Below are 15,386 nucleotides of genomic sequence, written 5' to 3' on the forward strand. Positions count from 1 at the left end.
TTATGAATCGGTTTTTATGTGAAATTATCTACTGAGTAAATACGAAGACTACAACCTACTAATCGATCAAATGACAGAATTTTGTCCACTATTAGGTACATTTACATTTTTACACATGCTACGAATAAAGATTTATTAATGATAATTATCCTATTTTTATACGTTCAAAATGTATATATCCGAAGATTTATTTGATATATGACGATCGAAAAATCGGGCCTAAGGTACGGGAATGTTTTTGTATTTACACTCTACTAATACACATCGGTGAACGAAACCGTATGCATTGTGCTTACGGAAAATGCAATCGGTAATACCAATTAAGATTTTGAATCTACTGGGTAAATACATGAATAGTATCCAATAATCGAATCAGCTACGTATCTACCTATACATAACGGAATATGAGGCTATATACATACAACCTGTACTGCAATGACTAATATTTGATCACTGTATTTTATTTACAGAGCGATTACACAATAAAGTTTAAATAGTCTACGTCTAGACAGATAATAGGTAGGTAATTTATGCAAATGGCAACTTTAGCATCAATTACCTTGGAAAGAGAAACATTTTTTTTTTAAGTATGACTAAGATATATCTAATTCGGATAGCACAGATACAGTACAGGTTAATTAAGAATTATGTACAGGTGACATAAGACGTGCTTCCGTCTGCAAAGCGATTTCCCATCATCAAGTACTGCGTCCCATTATAATTTCTTGCCCAGTCTTCTATAATCACAGATTACCTTACCCCGCGTGTCTTTAGGCTAAAACTTTATCTACACACCAAAAAAGTACATTACTCCCCTAGATTATAACCTAGACACGAATATGCTGAATATCGCTTTACTGATTACATAATCTATACGAACGAATTCACGTGCAAATTTTATCGCACGTTGGTACGAAAAGAAAATCATTTGTATCTAGTAAATATTGTGACTTGATAATGAAAACAACCAGCTAGGTACCCACCTAACAATAAAAGCATTGCAATAAATGTATAAATTAATCAAAAGCTTTTGTTCAACTTTATACAATGCTCAAAATTCTCAATCAATTTGTGTTTATGTAAAATAGTTCATATTAAATTTTAAATACATACATAATATAAATACTTCATGATAGTTTCATTTGGGACCGTGTCTCCACATGCAAAAGATTATCAAATATAATAATAAACTTGCGTTATACGTGCAAGTTTTAAACACAAATCATATTTAGTATATAACAATGCGCGTGAATTTATCCAAACGTATCATTTTATTCCAGTAAATACATGGACATAATTATAGCAATTCAAAACATTAAATTTTAATAGATATAGATCAACTGTTGTAATTTCGCAATTATTCATTAATTTCATAACTATTCACCTAAACTATTTCAATACATCATTAAATATTAATTTATGATTAATTTACGATTATTCATTATTATATAGATTAATTTTGTAAACTGAATTCAATCCTTGTGAGGTTCGATTTTATAAATCTGAAATCACGCGGATACACTATTACAAAATAAAATGGTAAATTGGAACAATTAATTTTGCATTAAGAATGTTATTGCTTTTACGAACATATCTTGAACTAGCGACCCGCCCCGGCTTCGCGTCGAGCAGTGCTAATATACACCACAGAATTTCTTTAACGTTCTTTATTTTGATAAGGATTCATACCATTGTCGCTGCATCGTAATGAAAATACTTTGGAATAAACGTTTGAAATTTGAAAAATTTAATATTTGTTGTATTTATTTTGATGTGGATTATATATCTCAACAAAAAAACAGCTTTGAAAAGAAGTTTTGGAATAAAATTATTAGCCAAAAAATGGTTATGGTGAGTCAAACTTAAAAGATAGACATATGCTGTCTGAGACTTTTTTGTAGATCTCTTTATGGTGTACAACATTGCAGAACATTATTTTGAAGTATCTCTTGCGGTTAAGCCAGTGTTTGCAATGAAAGCGAAAAAAAATAGTAAATACATTTGAAATCGCTAAAATTGACTATGTTCCTGTACGAAAATATACATAGATTATACTTAAAACGTTTTATCTATTAAATAAAACCGCATTAAAATCCGTTGAGTACTTACAAATATTTAAGTGGTCAAGGGGAAATAGGGTCGAAGTTGAAATTAAATGCTTGCTTTGTATGGATAACCTAACGAGGATCGCGATATTTTTGGTGCAATATTATATTTTAAGGGCTATAACTTGATGTTACAGTTTAGTAGAGAAGAGTAAAAAAGTATAGTATATTCATACTTGAATATAAATAATTTTAGAATACATATTAGTGGAGAAATGCTTCACCTGATACCGACTTAAGTTCTGAACTTATCCTTCGAATATGTTTAAAATTTTTGAATAAAACTTGCCAAACCGTGATTCTTCCAATATTTACAAAAGTTGTGTATTACTATTGCAACCGAGAGATTTAGAGAGCTTGCACACCATAGCGTTGCCTAAAATGCCCAACCTTCCCTCGCCTCTTGGCAGGGGCAATAAACTATACAAAGATCATTATTGGCAATGTCTCTTAGTCGAGATAAATAGTGGTAGCCAAGAAAAGACCTAAACTTTGAATGTTTTCTTCAGCAGCTTATATTGAACGCAAGTTAACATACCCAAGTCATGGTCCTAGAAATCATGACAGACGAAATACTACGGCAACCATCAACTATTTGAATTTATCGTCAGACTGCAGTGCGTTCAAACCGTAGCACTCAATTACTATATAGTTCATATCGGCACAGCACGTGGTACACAGATACAATCATGTTAGTACACAGTCGCAACTTAGAACCACTATGTAAATCTCGACAAGTCTCTCCAGGCTCGCCTAACTACAACATTGTGACTAAAACAACAAATAAAGTCTTTAACAGATGTATGCAACTACAATTACACTGCGGCTTGCAGTAATTACTTAAAGAATATACTTAGCATCACTAAAATAGTCCAATTTTCTTGTTTACTAGTCGCATTTGGAGTGTTTGATGTTTTATACAATTCGTAGAACTGTAGTGCTCAGCAATCATTATAAATACCAATTTGCGTTTTTGCCGCCAAATTGTCAGGCGGGCTATAAACGCTAGTGCAACGTTTTCGATCTTTTAGATCTCTTCAAGGCCTTCGAGGTCCTCACCCAAGGCAGCATAAAGTCCCTGGAAATTGAAAGCAGATCTTTTTATGTGTTTCTTTGGACGGTCAGACTTTCGGACTTATTACTTTATTTTTCTTGTGTACAAGTAAAGTAATATATCATGCTTATAATATGATTGCAGTCTACATAGTGAATTGGTACGATACAAAATGTACTAACGCTCTCGGTAAATCCGGGATATTCTCCCCAAAGGCCATCACTGGGATCGTATCCGTAATCTCGATCATACGGACATCCCGCTGCGGCTGCGGCCAGATTGTGTACATCGAGGGCTGATAGGGAATTGGCCCACTGTACCAGGGATCCCTCTGTCTCAAGCGAAGTCGCTCCACATGGCGCTGTTCCCGGATCCTCCGCATATGCCACCTGTAATGCATTTCAACACGATGGAATTAACCCTGCTCATGAGTCTCAATCTCGATCTTTTAATAATTTAATCATAGTATATAAGAAAGAAGTGCTTAAACACAAATTAGTGTAAATAAACCTAGTAACATTTATTCTACTATTTACTACCTGCCTCATTTCACGTTGTGTCAGTTCGGTTCGTAGGTGCATGATGAGGTCCCTTCCACTCTAAGCTGACATTCGACATGCTAGCATTTACTCATTTTTCATTCCTATCATCTTTTACACAAATTCATCATATTTGTCCACCTTTTTATAATACCTACTGGTAAGGTGGTCACTTTAATCGGAAACAAATCAGGACGACTTTAACCTACTTACAAATAACTTATAGGAAATACAGAAAAAAAAATACGACAACAACAATATTGATATTTAAAAATATATCAGTTTGAATTACCTCAGTTAGAGTAACATCAAAACCGCTGGGATTTTGAATGCAATGGGAATGAAATGGAATATGAATTACTTCTTTTTGTCACTTGGATGTTTTAAAACACTTTTAAATATTAATTTAAGGTGGATAGTGTCAAGATGAAAAGTGTAATCAAAATTTGTTTTTATGAACCGAAAGCTGTACGCTTACGTCATAAATAAGTGACAAAAAACATCCCATTCATATTTACACTTGCGCAAGATTTATGGCTCGGCGTACTTTTGTCGCCAAGTCATAAATGTTGCGTCTTATGGCCGGCTCCATATAAGTGCCGTGGAATTAGCGCGTGAATTCGCGTAGTGATTTCACCGCAAAATTCGTGCCATATATTCATGAAAATGATAACTAAAAATTTGGAAAAGATGATACGTTGGTAGATTACTGAAATATATCGAAATATCAATACTACAAGCCCCCCAGTGAAGATTAAAGCGCGGCGCTCCGTAAAAATCGTGAAACTACAGTCGCGATCAAATTTTTTCAAGATGAAAACCCGACCGTGGCAACACCGAAGCATGGAACAGGCGTGAACTTCGAAAGAACCGTCTAAAGTAAGGCCAATTTAATATCGATATCAGTACCCAACTTATACTTTGAACTTTATCGTGTTTCAAGTTGGTTTCATTTTATAACATAAGTCTGTAACACTGTTGCTGTTGCTATTGTGTGGTTGTAGTGGCCACTGCTTTGCGTACATCAAGCGTGAATTTTCATTCCAATGAAAAGCCGTCAATTTCTATCAGTGATAGGGAAAATATATTCATTGTTTTTTTAAGTTTGATAACAATAATGATGTAATAAACTAAACCCACCTTGGGCGATGAAAATATTATTGATATCTCATCTCATTGGCCATACTTAAAGTTCTCGGTCACGCCTGTTCGCAACGCTTCACGGCACGAATTTGGAGCCGGCATCAAGTACGAAATCGTACTTAGACAGCGTTTAATAGATTAGTTCATATACCCTACCTCAATTGCCTTCGTTCCTCAGCTTCCAATTTTTGATGTCGCTTCTCGAAAACTTTATCATCCAAGTTTTCTGTCCCCTCCATAGTGTAACTGCTAGTGTATGGCTTTTCACGCCACCTCGGTACCTATTCAAACAGAAAAAGGTTTTTATGAAACGTGTACTAGGTAAAATGAACTTTTAATTGGTAAAGCGGTGAGCAGACGACAGACAATTATGCAAGCGATTTTTTTAGTCTTGCAATTAGTTTATAGTACGACTTTTAATTCGAGTCAGTAAAATGACATTTGCAACTGTCATTTATACAAAAAAGAGTGACCCGCTACAATAGTGATGTTTGGAAATCTTACTTGGACATTTAGTCATGCTTTATTTTATTATGTATCAAAAATGTATTGTAAGATGATATTGAATTTGTTTTTCATCCAACCACTGTATAATGTCAGAATTCATTCAGTTTGGAGTTGGCTACGCTCGACTTTTCTTCCATGGTGAGGTGCTTCATCTAATACCAGCACCGCATATAGCTTTAATTTTGTAAATTTAAATTAATATTATTTTTTTAACATTTGAAAACAGTCACCGTGTATGTCTTTTGATTAATTATCGTAAATTAAATATTTTTTTATATAAAGTCAATCTGATATTGAATAAAAAAAATGTAAGCTCGACTAACTTTTGAGTGTAACAAGTCGATTCTAACACATCACTATTTATTTGAAAAACCTGCCACACTGGAAATGTCATTTTACTGACTCGAATTAAAAATCGGACTATAGTCACATTCCAGTGAAATTTTATTCACATAATATAATCTAATAAAACAAAGAAAATGTCGGTCGCCTGCCCCATACATGTAAGTTAGACAACCTACCTCTACGGTAGAAGCTTTGCTCTCTTCCGTAGCATCGATGTCGTCAATTTTAACGTCGGGGTCCAGGCCGAGGTACCAGGAGACGTCCGGGTCTCCCACCTGCGTGTGATACAGCTTCCTCGTCATCATTCCCGGGACTGGAGGGTTCTTGCCGCGACACGCAGCTAGAAAACACGCAAACACGTAAGTTCTACTTAACCAAGGAATTGGATGTACTCGAGCGGTGCAACCTAAGTGTGTACAAAAACACTGTAGATTGGTATACAGTCGCAGTTAGCATTTGTCACAGCAAAAGTGATATTGTTTTCAATTATTCATATATAGCTAATTTTTCCGTCGCGCTCAAACGCACTTGTTTATATATATTTATAAGTTTAATAAACAACTTCTTACCTTTACCCTTCGCGGTCCTGGGCTTGGGCCCGACTGGTTTAGGAAAATTTTGTTTGGCATTCTTTGTAAGGCCAGCAGTGGACAGAGCTCGTTTCCTTCCACGTTTGCTGTCCATCCCCCTTTTAACCTCACCAGTTGGGTCCTGAAACTATTTAATTGTACATTGAATCCTATCTACATTACTACGTGCTGGAGTCGAGGATACTATGTGCCATTTCACTAAAACTAGAGAAAAAAAAATGAAGATTATTAGACATAAGACTCATAACTGTAAAAAATCATTTGAGAATTGGCATTTATGACCGGAATTAAGCTCGACTTAGAATTCTCTTGTTTATTAATGTTGGTAAAGTATATTTTAAGATAGCATAATAAGCATGCAGCATAAATGTTTGTATTTACTTACCTCCATGCTAGAAGGCGACATCAAACTCGTTGTTCGTGCTCCTCTCTTTTTAGTCTTATCACCGGTGGTCGTGTCACTGCCTTGTTCATAAGATAGAGTATTCATGTTATTTAGAGTTATAGTAGAAGTAACCGTTGGATCCACTTCGAATAACTTTCGGAACTCGCTCAAGTCCAGATTTGCTACAGGTGTTGTCAAGTTCGAGTTCTCGCCGTACGAGAAATCACACATGCTGGGTTGATTTCCTAGAGATGCAGACATTATTCGCCAATTTATGTCTTGTTCCAAATTAGTCTGCTGCAAAGGTGTTTTAATCGGTGATAGCGGCGACGTCTCTTCGTTTGTTATACTTTCGGGTGCAGTATGAGTGGCCGTAGTCGTGGGTGTGTACGCGGCAGGGGCAGCAAACGTGTTCGTCAGCGGAACTGGTTGCTGGAACTTATTCAGTGGCGAATGCGAAGCCTTGTGCTGGGCCGAGTGCGAGCCTTTATGCATAGCTGAGTGCGAGGCTTTGTGTGACGGCGCTTGGAGGTTCTTGTGAAGTGACTTGTACGACGACGTGTGCGTAGACGTACGCGTAACTGTATGCGGGCTTGAAAGTATTGTTGTATGCGTGGATGTATGCGTAGTCGTAAGCGTACTTGCATGTGTCTTCGTTATCGAATGTGTAGTCGTATGCGTAGACGTTTGCGTCACCGTATACGGAATTATATTTGGCAAATTGTATCTTTTCTCTAATCTTATTTTATTTGGCATTTTGGTACTTGTTTCAGTTGCTGGTGCGTCGTATATCGTACGCCTCGTACTTTCTCCTGGCGTATCTGAGCATATTTTCATTCTACCGTGATTCGTTTTTTGAAGCATTAGTTTTGGGATAGGCGATTGCTCTCTCATATCAGCTTCGCCCAATTGGTAGGGGTCTTCCCCAGTAGGTGTGGTATCGATAAGCTGCAGCCGATCAGACAAAGACCCAGTAAAATGTGGCGTTTTCTTTGGAACAGTAGAGGTCTTTGATTTACCATACGTATTTATCATTTTAGACTTTTTGTTTACACTGAACGAACGTTCAAACGATTTGTCATCTTCAAACACGTTAGCTGAAAATAAAAGAAAAACGTTTTTATCTTAACTTGAATTAAGATTTATAATTATTTAATTACGCCTGGTACATTTGAATGTTTAGGTTTTGTGATAGGCCTTTACTCGCACTTCTTACTCAATCAGGTACATAAGGAATGCCAGGTGCAGCTAGTCTCGCTATAAATTTATTTATCAGTAGAGTACCGTTTTATTTAAAGACCAATCGATTTCAATAAATAATTCTGTTGCAATCATATTGATTAATTGACTATCAACGACGGCAACGTGTCCCTTAAATTAAATGCAAGACGTAGTTACGCGAAGACTAATTAACGTGCTTACTATATTGTAGTGCGCTGTTTCTTTTCAAACAGCAACCAATTATCTTTGAGAGCTTTTAAAAAAAGTACAACATTCTCAAAAATCCTAACTATTCAGACTATCGTTCATTAGTGAGACGTACCATTTTCCGCAGGCTCAGGTTTAACAGGCGGCGCTTTCGGAAGCCGGCTCAAACTGCCTAAACCACCTGAAGTTCTTCTTCGACTTCTCTGAATCTTCTGTATCACCGTGTTGCCACTGCAAGAAAAACAGGTGAACTCTCGTAAGATATAACCACACACGCGCAACTTTAGAACTATAAACTTCTAATATACTGAACAACCTGTTTGAGGTGACGGTGTACAGCGGTTCAGGTCGTGATTCTGTCTTGATTTCCTTCTGAACAAATGACCGCTTATTCTCAATCATTGTGCCGAAGTTGTCTCTTTGCAGATTATTTGGATCCAAAATTGTACCTCCTCCAATGTCCCCTGGTAAGTAGTTAACTACGTCTGAAAAAGAAAAGTACTAACACGTCAGTATCATATAGAATTCGCTTTGTATGTCTGTACAAATAAGGCTGTCAAATTAATGAAACATAAAAAAAATTACAATTGCGCTCAGTAAATGGTAGAAGGACAGAACTATGCTACTCAGTTTATTTTTTAATTATAGAATCATAAAAGGAACCGACTTATTTTTGTATTACCCCTCAAGACCTCACCAAATATTTATAACAACGTAGCACATACGTCAAGTAATAAGGGAATGGGTGAAGAGAGGTTTTATTTATTAAAAGATGCCGCTAGAATATTGCGCAGTTGCCTTTTAAGTCTTCTTAAGAATGGTATGGAATAAGCAATTGACTTCCGATTTTACAAATTTTGACAAGACATTGACACCAATCTATAGCTGTATGGGGATAGTTATCACTGGGAAAATCCTAAACAGTAAGCTTATATCGTAATGCCTATTGAAGATACAGAAGTAAACATTGATACAAGCAATATTACGTAAATACCATCGAACAAAACGAGCGGATTCACGATGCCAGGATGTGTCAAAACATTGGGTTTACGGGGATAATAATAAATAAATACACCAAATATAGGTAACATTGATCTACATACAACATATAAATGATACATACATAATGGCAACATTTGCTACAAACAGGCAGCGTCGTACTACATACTCGGGTACTACTTACCTGACTGTTCCAAGTTATGCCAGAAAGCTGGTTATTACACTATTCGATTTCTATTGAAACCAATAGGTATTCGACCAATGTTCTTAAGCGGGTTTAGTTATTATAATTACACATAAATTCATGATAGTAATACGGACTAACGTTATCAAAGTATCGATTATATAAAGCGTATTTGTGTATTTACTAACACTACCACACGCGCCCGTAACTAACAGCTTCTAATAAGCAGTAATTCAATAAAGACCTAGTAAACAATTCTTAGGTAATAAAATTTGCAAAAATAGCACATGGGAACTATAGCTCATAGTCACCAATTCACGTAAGTGTAGGGTCCAACCAAGTTACACGACAAATCTCATAATACTGAAAAATGCTCTGTTAATCGTTTTGAGTACTCTATTTTCATAAAAAAATATAAATATTCAAATTGAAATCCAGCACAACAGTAAAAACATCGAGAATGAGTCCAGTAATCAAATGATGAACGCTCCTACAGAAGCTTCTACTCAACACTCGGTGTAAGTCTAAATGTATCATATACTCTGTCCGCGCTAGGATGGCCTTTTTGACAGGTTGTCAAATGTCAAATTGTCCATAAAATGATGGGCAGTAAGCTACTGATGCGATTTAAAGTAATATTCGAGGTAATGCTGGAACGTTTGTCAATCAATTTACTACGTAGAAATAATTTAGAAATTTTAAAATAATGCTCGTTTTTTTTATTAATTAAGAAGAAATTAAGTCATGGACTTACTGTCGTTGGTATAACATATACGTTGAATTTTTTACACGGTTTAAACGTTATTTTCTAAATATTCCTAAATTGCTTACACAATTTACAATTGAAGGTAAAGTCAATAGGTGTTTATTAATGTAAACGTTCAAAACGATTTTGTACATAGCATTCCCAAACATTACTATGGCTAGGTAGATTGCAATGGATTAAATTCTGTCACTTTAAAAGAATAACAATTTTGAATGTTATATTTTTGATATAGTATTATTGTTTAAGAACAGATTAAATATGTTTGAATTAAAATTGCGTCATTTCTATAGGCACACAATTAATAGTAAAAAATATTAAAATCGTACTTCACATACTTGCTACATAGCATGAAATATATCAAAATGGTTAACCTAGCGCGAACAAAGTAAAACTTGATAATTTACCATGTGAAAACTCTAGTACATTATTTAAAATGAATCATAATGAACACTGAATCAAATTTGTGTATTTTTCTAGACAAATCTATTAAATTATATAACTAAATAGCAAAAACGATTATTTTATATCATAAAGCCAAACCATAACTTGTTATAATAAAATGTTTTAAATATTTTTGTTAAAGCGTAATTATTTTAGTGTTAGAATAATTTGTTAATACATAAATATTTATAATACGAGGTAATGTTAAGGTAATCAAAAACTGCTGACATGACACATCCTAATTCAACCGCTACTAAGTTCAGAACACTAATTTTCGATCAATTTCGAATCTTATGAGTGTAATCGAACAAGTTCTTGCTATATACATTTTATACTACATATTAACTGCCTACCAAAATTTACAGTAACACAAGTGGTTATTGGAATCAGGTCGGTGAACACAGGCACATCTCAGTGGGACTAACTATTAAGGATTAATTTGTTATAAGTATAAAGTTGTAATCATCAAAATGCTTCAACGGGTCAATTTCTCTATCAGTAATTGTTTAGTATAATCCGGGAGTTATCAAATTTTGGAAGATTTTGGGTTTGGGATAAATAAAATAACTTTTTGGTGTTAATTGTTATTTTTTTTACAATAATTGAATTAGGTAGTTGGATTGTCTTACCTGTTTCTGGAATTCTATTTAATTCCAAACTGTCCGACACATAAGGTTTGATTTTTGGAATTTCATTATTGAAAACATAAGGATTTGTTCTACTAGGCCTATTTGTTCTACTATCTGGTATCAAAAACTCTGATAGAGTATTGCACATCTGAAATACAAAAATATTGTGTCACAATAACAACATAAAATGTTAATCTCATAATACACCTTTTGTCTGCATAGAGATCAAGTGGTACCATATCTATTTTCTCAGACTGAATGTCCGAGTGCATGTGATTTAAATGACTGTGTAACCCTTCTGACTAGGCTCCAAGTTTTAAGCTATATCATTTAAAAACTTAACATGAATAAAATACATACTATAAACTGCTTTTCACAACATTTTTTTCTTATGGAATGAACAACCGCAGTTATATATTAGACAAATGATCTTAAATATGGATTAAAGGATACCACTCATCTCTCAAATTGATTTACAAATGTCATTAAAAACCAAAGTTCTTGTAGATTTGAGATTGACAAACTACAAAGAGCAGACAGATTGGCCCACCAACCACTGCAACCATAAAATCACATATAACAACAATTATTATACAAAGTTTCCATAATTATAAATATCAGCTTTACCTGTGAATCTGTACTACTGGGTTCGAGCTTGACGGTTTGATTAACATTTGAAGGTGGCACATGCGCAAGAGGTAGAGGACTTATACTGTGTCTCTGTCCCACAGTTATTCTTCTATCCATACGATTCACTTTGGATTTGAGCTGAAAATGTCAATGCAAGATTTGTAAATAAAAAAAATAAACTTTTACAGTACACCATTATTTTTTACACCAATTTTATGTAACTATGTATATGATATTCAAATCAGTAATTAGCTACTTATGTACTTAGACTAATCATAGCGTAAACAGCAATAAAGACCAATAGCAAGCAATTTGCAAATTCGCTTGAGCAAGTTATCATTATATTAAGTATCAAATACTAACCTAAATAAGGCAAGCAAATACAATTAAATAAATAAAATGCTTTGTATAATTGGTATCATGTAGTTTCATTCATCTTAACATAAGTCAGGTGTTCTCAAGAACAGCACAACTTGTACAAAAGAAAATGCAGATAATCTTTTTTCCTTTAATTTTTATTACAATCTTTCCTACTAATCTTTAATGTCTTTGTATAGTTATTATATTATCTATATTATAAGTCACAGCTAAAAAACAAATATTTAGCAAAGGCAAAGTGATTTTGTCATAATAGCTTTGCATTTTATTTCTTTTACTATCTTAGAATAGACACACGCTAATCATTATTACATTTGCAGAGCATGAAAATGTATTCGTAAAGCATAGTTGGATGTAAAAACTGCAAAATTGATTGATACATGTAATATGAACTCGTCTTTTAAATGGATATTTCTAATGATTAGACTTAGTTGTGTTTCGTTTGTTAGTAAATTTGTGTCTGTCCTTTTACTTTCAGTTTTTACTATCAACAATATATTTTATAAACAAAAAATGTTCTAGTTTAGTATTAATTATGTTAAATACCACAAGTGAATAGAAATTAAGTGTTCATAAAGCTTCTTTTTGTTATAACCTATAATGTTTTTTGAAAATGACAAAGTGTTATCAATTTATATCGGAAAACGTTTATTGTTAGTATGTTTTTACAGATTTAATAAAGTAAGTATGAAGAATACACATAATATATCTATTTTGATAGAGGTACAGATTAAAAAGCATTAAAACTCTGTATGAGATTACATAAATTATATTAAAAACATGTATATATTACAATGGCTTGAAAATGTATAAGAATTGCATTACACAGCACATCATTTTGTATCTATGGTACATAAAAGATATCTTATCTCAGCATAGTAATAAACAAATTGAGTACCTAATGCATATGAAACAATACTTACAGAATCATTTTCCAGTCTCAATGCTGAATTAACTTTATCCTTGTTAGTAATTAGTTCGTTTTGTTGTTGTATTAAATCCAAATGATATAGCAGCAAACTTTTTAGCCTCTTATTTTGTTTTTCAGCTTGGGTAAGTCTCTCTGAGAGTTTGCTAACCTCAAAAGACTGGTCCCCAGTGGCTACTAGTTCCTTATCATCAGTTAGTAGAGGGATTTCGACTTCCTTGTCTAGAATTGCCTCTTGTCGATCTGAACTCTCGGAATGACATGCGTATAAATGGTCGAACGGAAAACTTAATGCCAGGGATTCCTTTGTATCCAATTGATTTAATGTCGACAGATCCCCAGAGAGATTCACCAAATTCGATTCATTTACACTACTGCGACTGTTCATCTTTATAAGGAGCCAATTGTAAGTCACTTACGACGAGCCTGCCGGCTGTCAAATACTAACTAACCGACACTACACTTTTGTTCGTTTCATTACAACTGAATTGATCTTCTGTTTTGTCACACACACAAACACAATACAAATAATTATTATCCACACTTGTTCAATAGCATCACATTTTAAAGCGGAGATAAATTTGCGTATTTTACCATTTTACTACACTGACATTTCTTTCACGCACATGCAATATGATAAAACGCGCATTATATATATGCATGTAATCCTACCACGGTTGTTAAGCGCCAAAAATGCTCGGATTGAAATCATTTGTAAATATATTTAAATATAACTATTATTAGACTGTTTAAACCACGAATATATGACGAAGTTTTCGAGTAAATTGATTAAAAATTGAAAAAAATCATCAACTAGCGTCAAGGCGTCAACCGTAGACATTTGCCTTTTTTTCTGTAGAGCGCTATAGAGTTGACGCTATGCCAGAGGGCGTCAGTTTGGATTCGATATGATATTCTCGCACACTTTACCGATTAAGTACCGGTTTAGGTCATTTTTATCAATTCTTGGGCATGTGAAGTATTAGTGAAGTAAAAACTGATGGAAATGTTTCAAAGAAAACTTATGTATGAAATAGTGTCATGTATAGTTAAAAATTTAACATTTGCGAAAACTGGCCCATACAACATCCTTATACAATAATGATGAAAAAAAAAACCATTTACCGCCTTTTCTCGCCGGCTAATGTAAGTAATATTGTTGATGTTAATCGTTTAGTTATTTTTCGCATGGTCTAGTACTGGGTTGTTATATTTTGTACCCATAATGGTTATTTTATTATTTGGGTTACAGAGCCTTAAATGTACTAAAAACGCGGGATATTTAAAAAAGTCAACCTAAAACGGCGGGTTGGATGAAGTAAGAAGCACATTGTCATGTTAATTTTTGTTTTTAAAACAAATGACAAAAACAATATTATTGACTTACTTTATTTCCCCTTTAAAGTAATTTGCGATTGAATTACCTTCCATTATTTATTTATTTCTGCGTTGAAGAAAAAAACCAGCATAAATTATGGCTACGATTCGCTCACTATATTTTCCTCATTTTGGAAAACCCGGAGCATTTTCATAAATTATATATTGAGATTAGACTTCTACAAACTTTCACCCTTTTGTCCATCTATAGCTAATAAAAGGCGCAAACCCGAAAAATAAAATATTTACTCGTTTCCACTAGTCTACCAACCAACCTAAAAACGCGCTGCTCATCGATTTACGTCTTTGGCACACGTCAAGCTTGTTCTTATTCGTCCAAAGCTCATCGTCAAGCTATATTGTGCGCGTAACAAACCAACTACGTAACTGACAACGCGGGGTTTAGTTTCCATGACAACATAAATTCAACGATTCGACTTAATTATTTATTACTGCTGTTACCCTCGCGACTCTGTCTGCGTGGACTTAGTTTACAGCGCCCAAAAACCCCTGTGCATAATATATGTTGCATTATTTAAATATACATTTAAGCCAAATTAGTTTTATATAAACTTTGACCCCCATTACAACCCTTTTTTTTAGTTAAAGAGTAGTACGTCCTGACTCAGGTTCTAGACTATATGTGTACTAAATTTCATTACAATGGTTGCAGTTTCAGTATTTTTGGCGTGAAAGCGAGACAGATAGATGGACAGAGATACTTTTGCATTTATAATATTAGTATTGAAGTATGGATTATGGATTAGCTACATTGAGAATTTGACCACGAAGACACGCAGCTGCGTCGCGGTCGCAAGGCGCTCTTCTTTGTGTCTTGCACCTATTCCCCCCTTAATAATCAGATGGGGTCGAGCACGTATTGTGGTCAAATTAAGCATCCTTCGCAACAAGGTCATGATAGATTCATTATTATAAATTAAATAGAAGAAGTATATTT

At 34.2% G+C, this 15,386-nt stretch overlaps 1 protein-coding gene across 2 annotated transcripts; it reads right to left on the bottom strand.

The window, feature by feature from the left end:
- Window positions 1–99: 99 nt before the first annotated feature.
- Window positions 100–13,980, bottom strand: LOC113495542 (protein male-specific lethal-1-like). Of its 2 annotated transcripts, none has more exons than XM_026874297.1 (11): window positions 13,047–13,980; window positions 11,743–11,883; window positions 11,116–11,263; window positions 8,410–8,581; window positions 8,212–8,327; window positions 6,669–7,765; window positions 6,263–6,410; window positions 5,870–6,033; window positions 4,998–5,122; window positions 3,342–3,548; window positions 100–3,183 (listed from the first exon to the last, which is right to left on the bottom strand). In XM_026874297.1, exons 1-11 carry the CDS (start codon window positions 13,437–13,439, stop codon window positions 3,111–3,113), a joined length of 2,784 nt encoding a protein of 927 aa, XP_026730098.1. In that variant the 5' UTR covers window positions 13,440–13,980; the 3' UTR covers window positions 100–3,110. The 2 variants fall into 2 exon arrangements, with proteins under 2 accessions (XP_026730098.1, XP_026730099.1); XM_026874298.1 differs by having other exon boundaries at window positions 8,413–8,581; window positions 13,047–13,979.
- Window positions 13,981–15,386: the final 1,406 nt, after the last annotated feature.

Source organism: Trichoplusia ni, chromosome 7 (assembly GCF_003590095.1).
Source record: "Trichoplusia ni isolate ovarian cell line Hi5 chromosome 7, tn1, whole genome shotgun sequence".
NCBI lineage: Eukaryota > Metazoa > Arthropoda > Insecta > Lepidoptera > Noctuidae > Trichoplusia > Trichoplusia ni.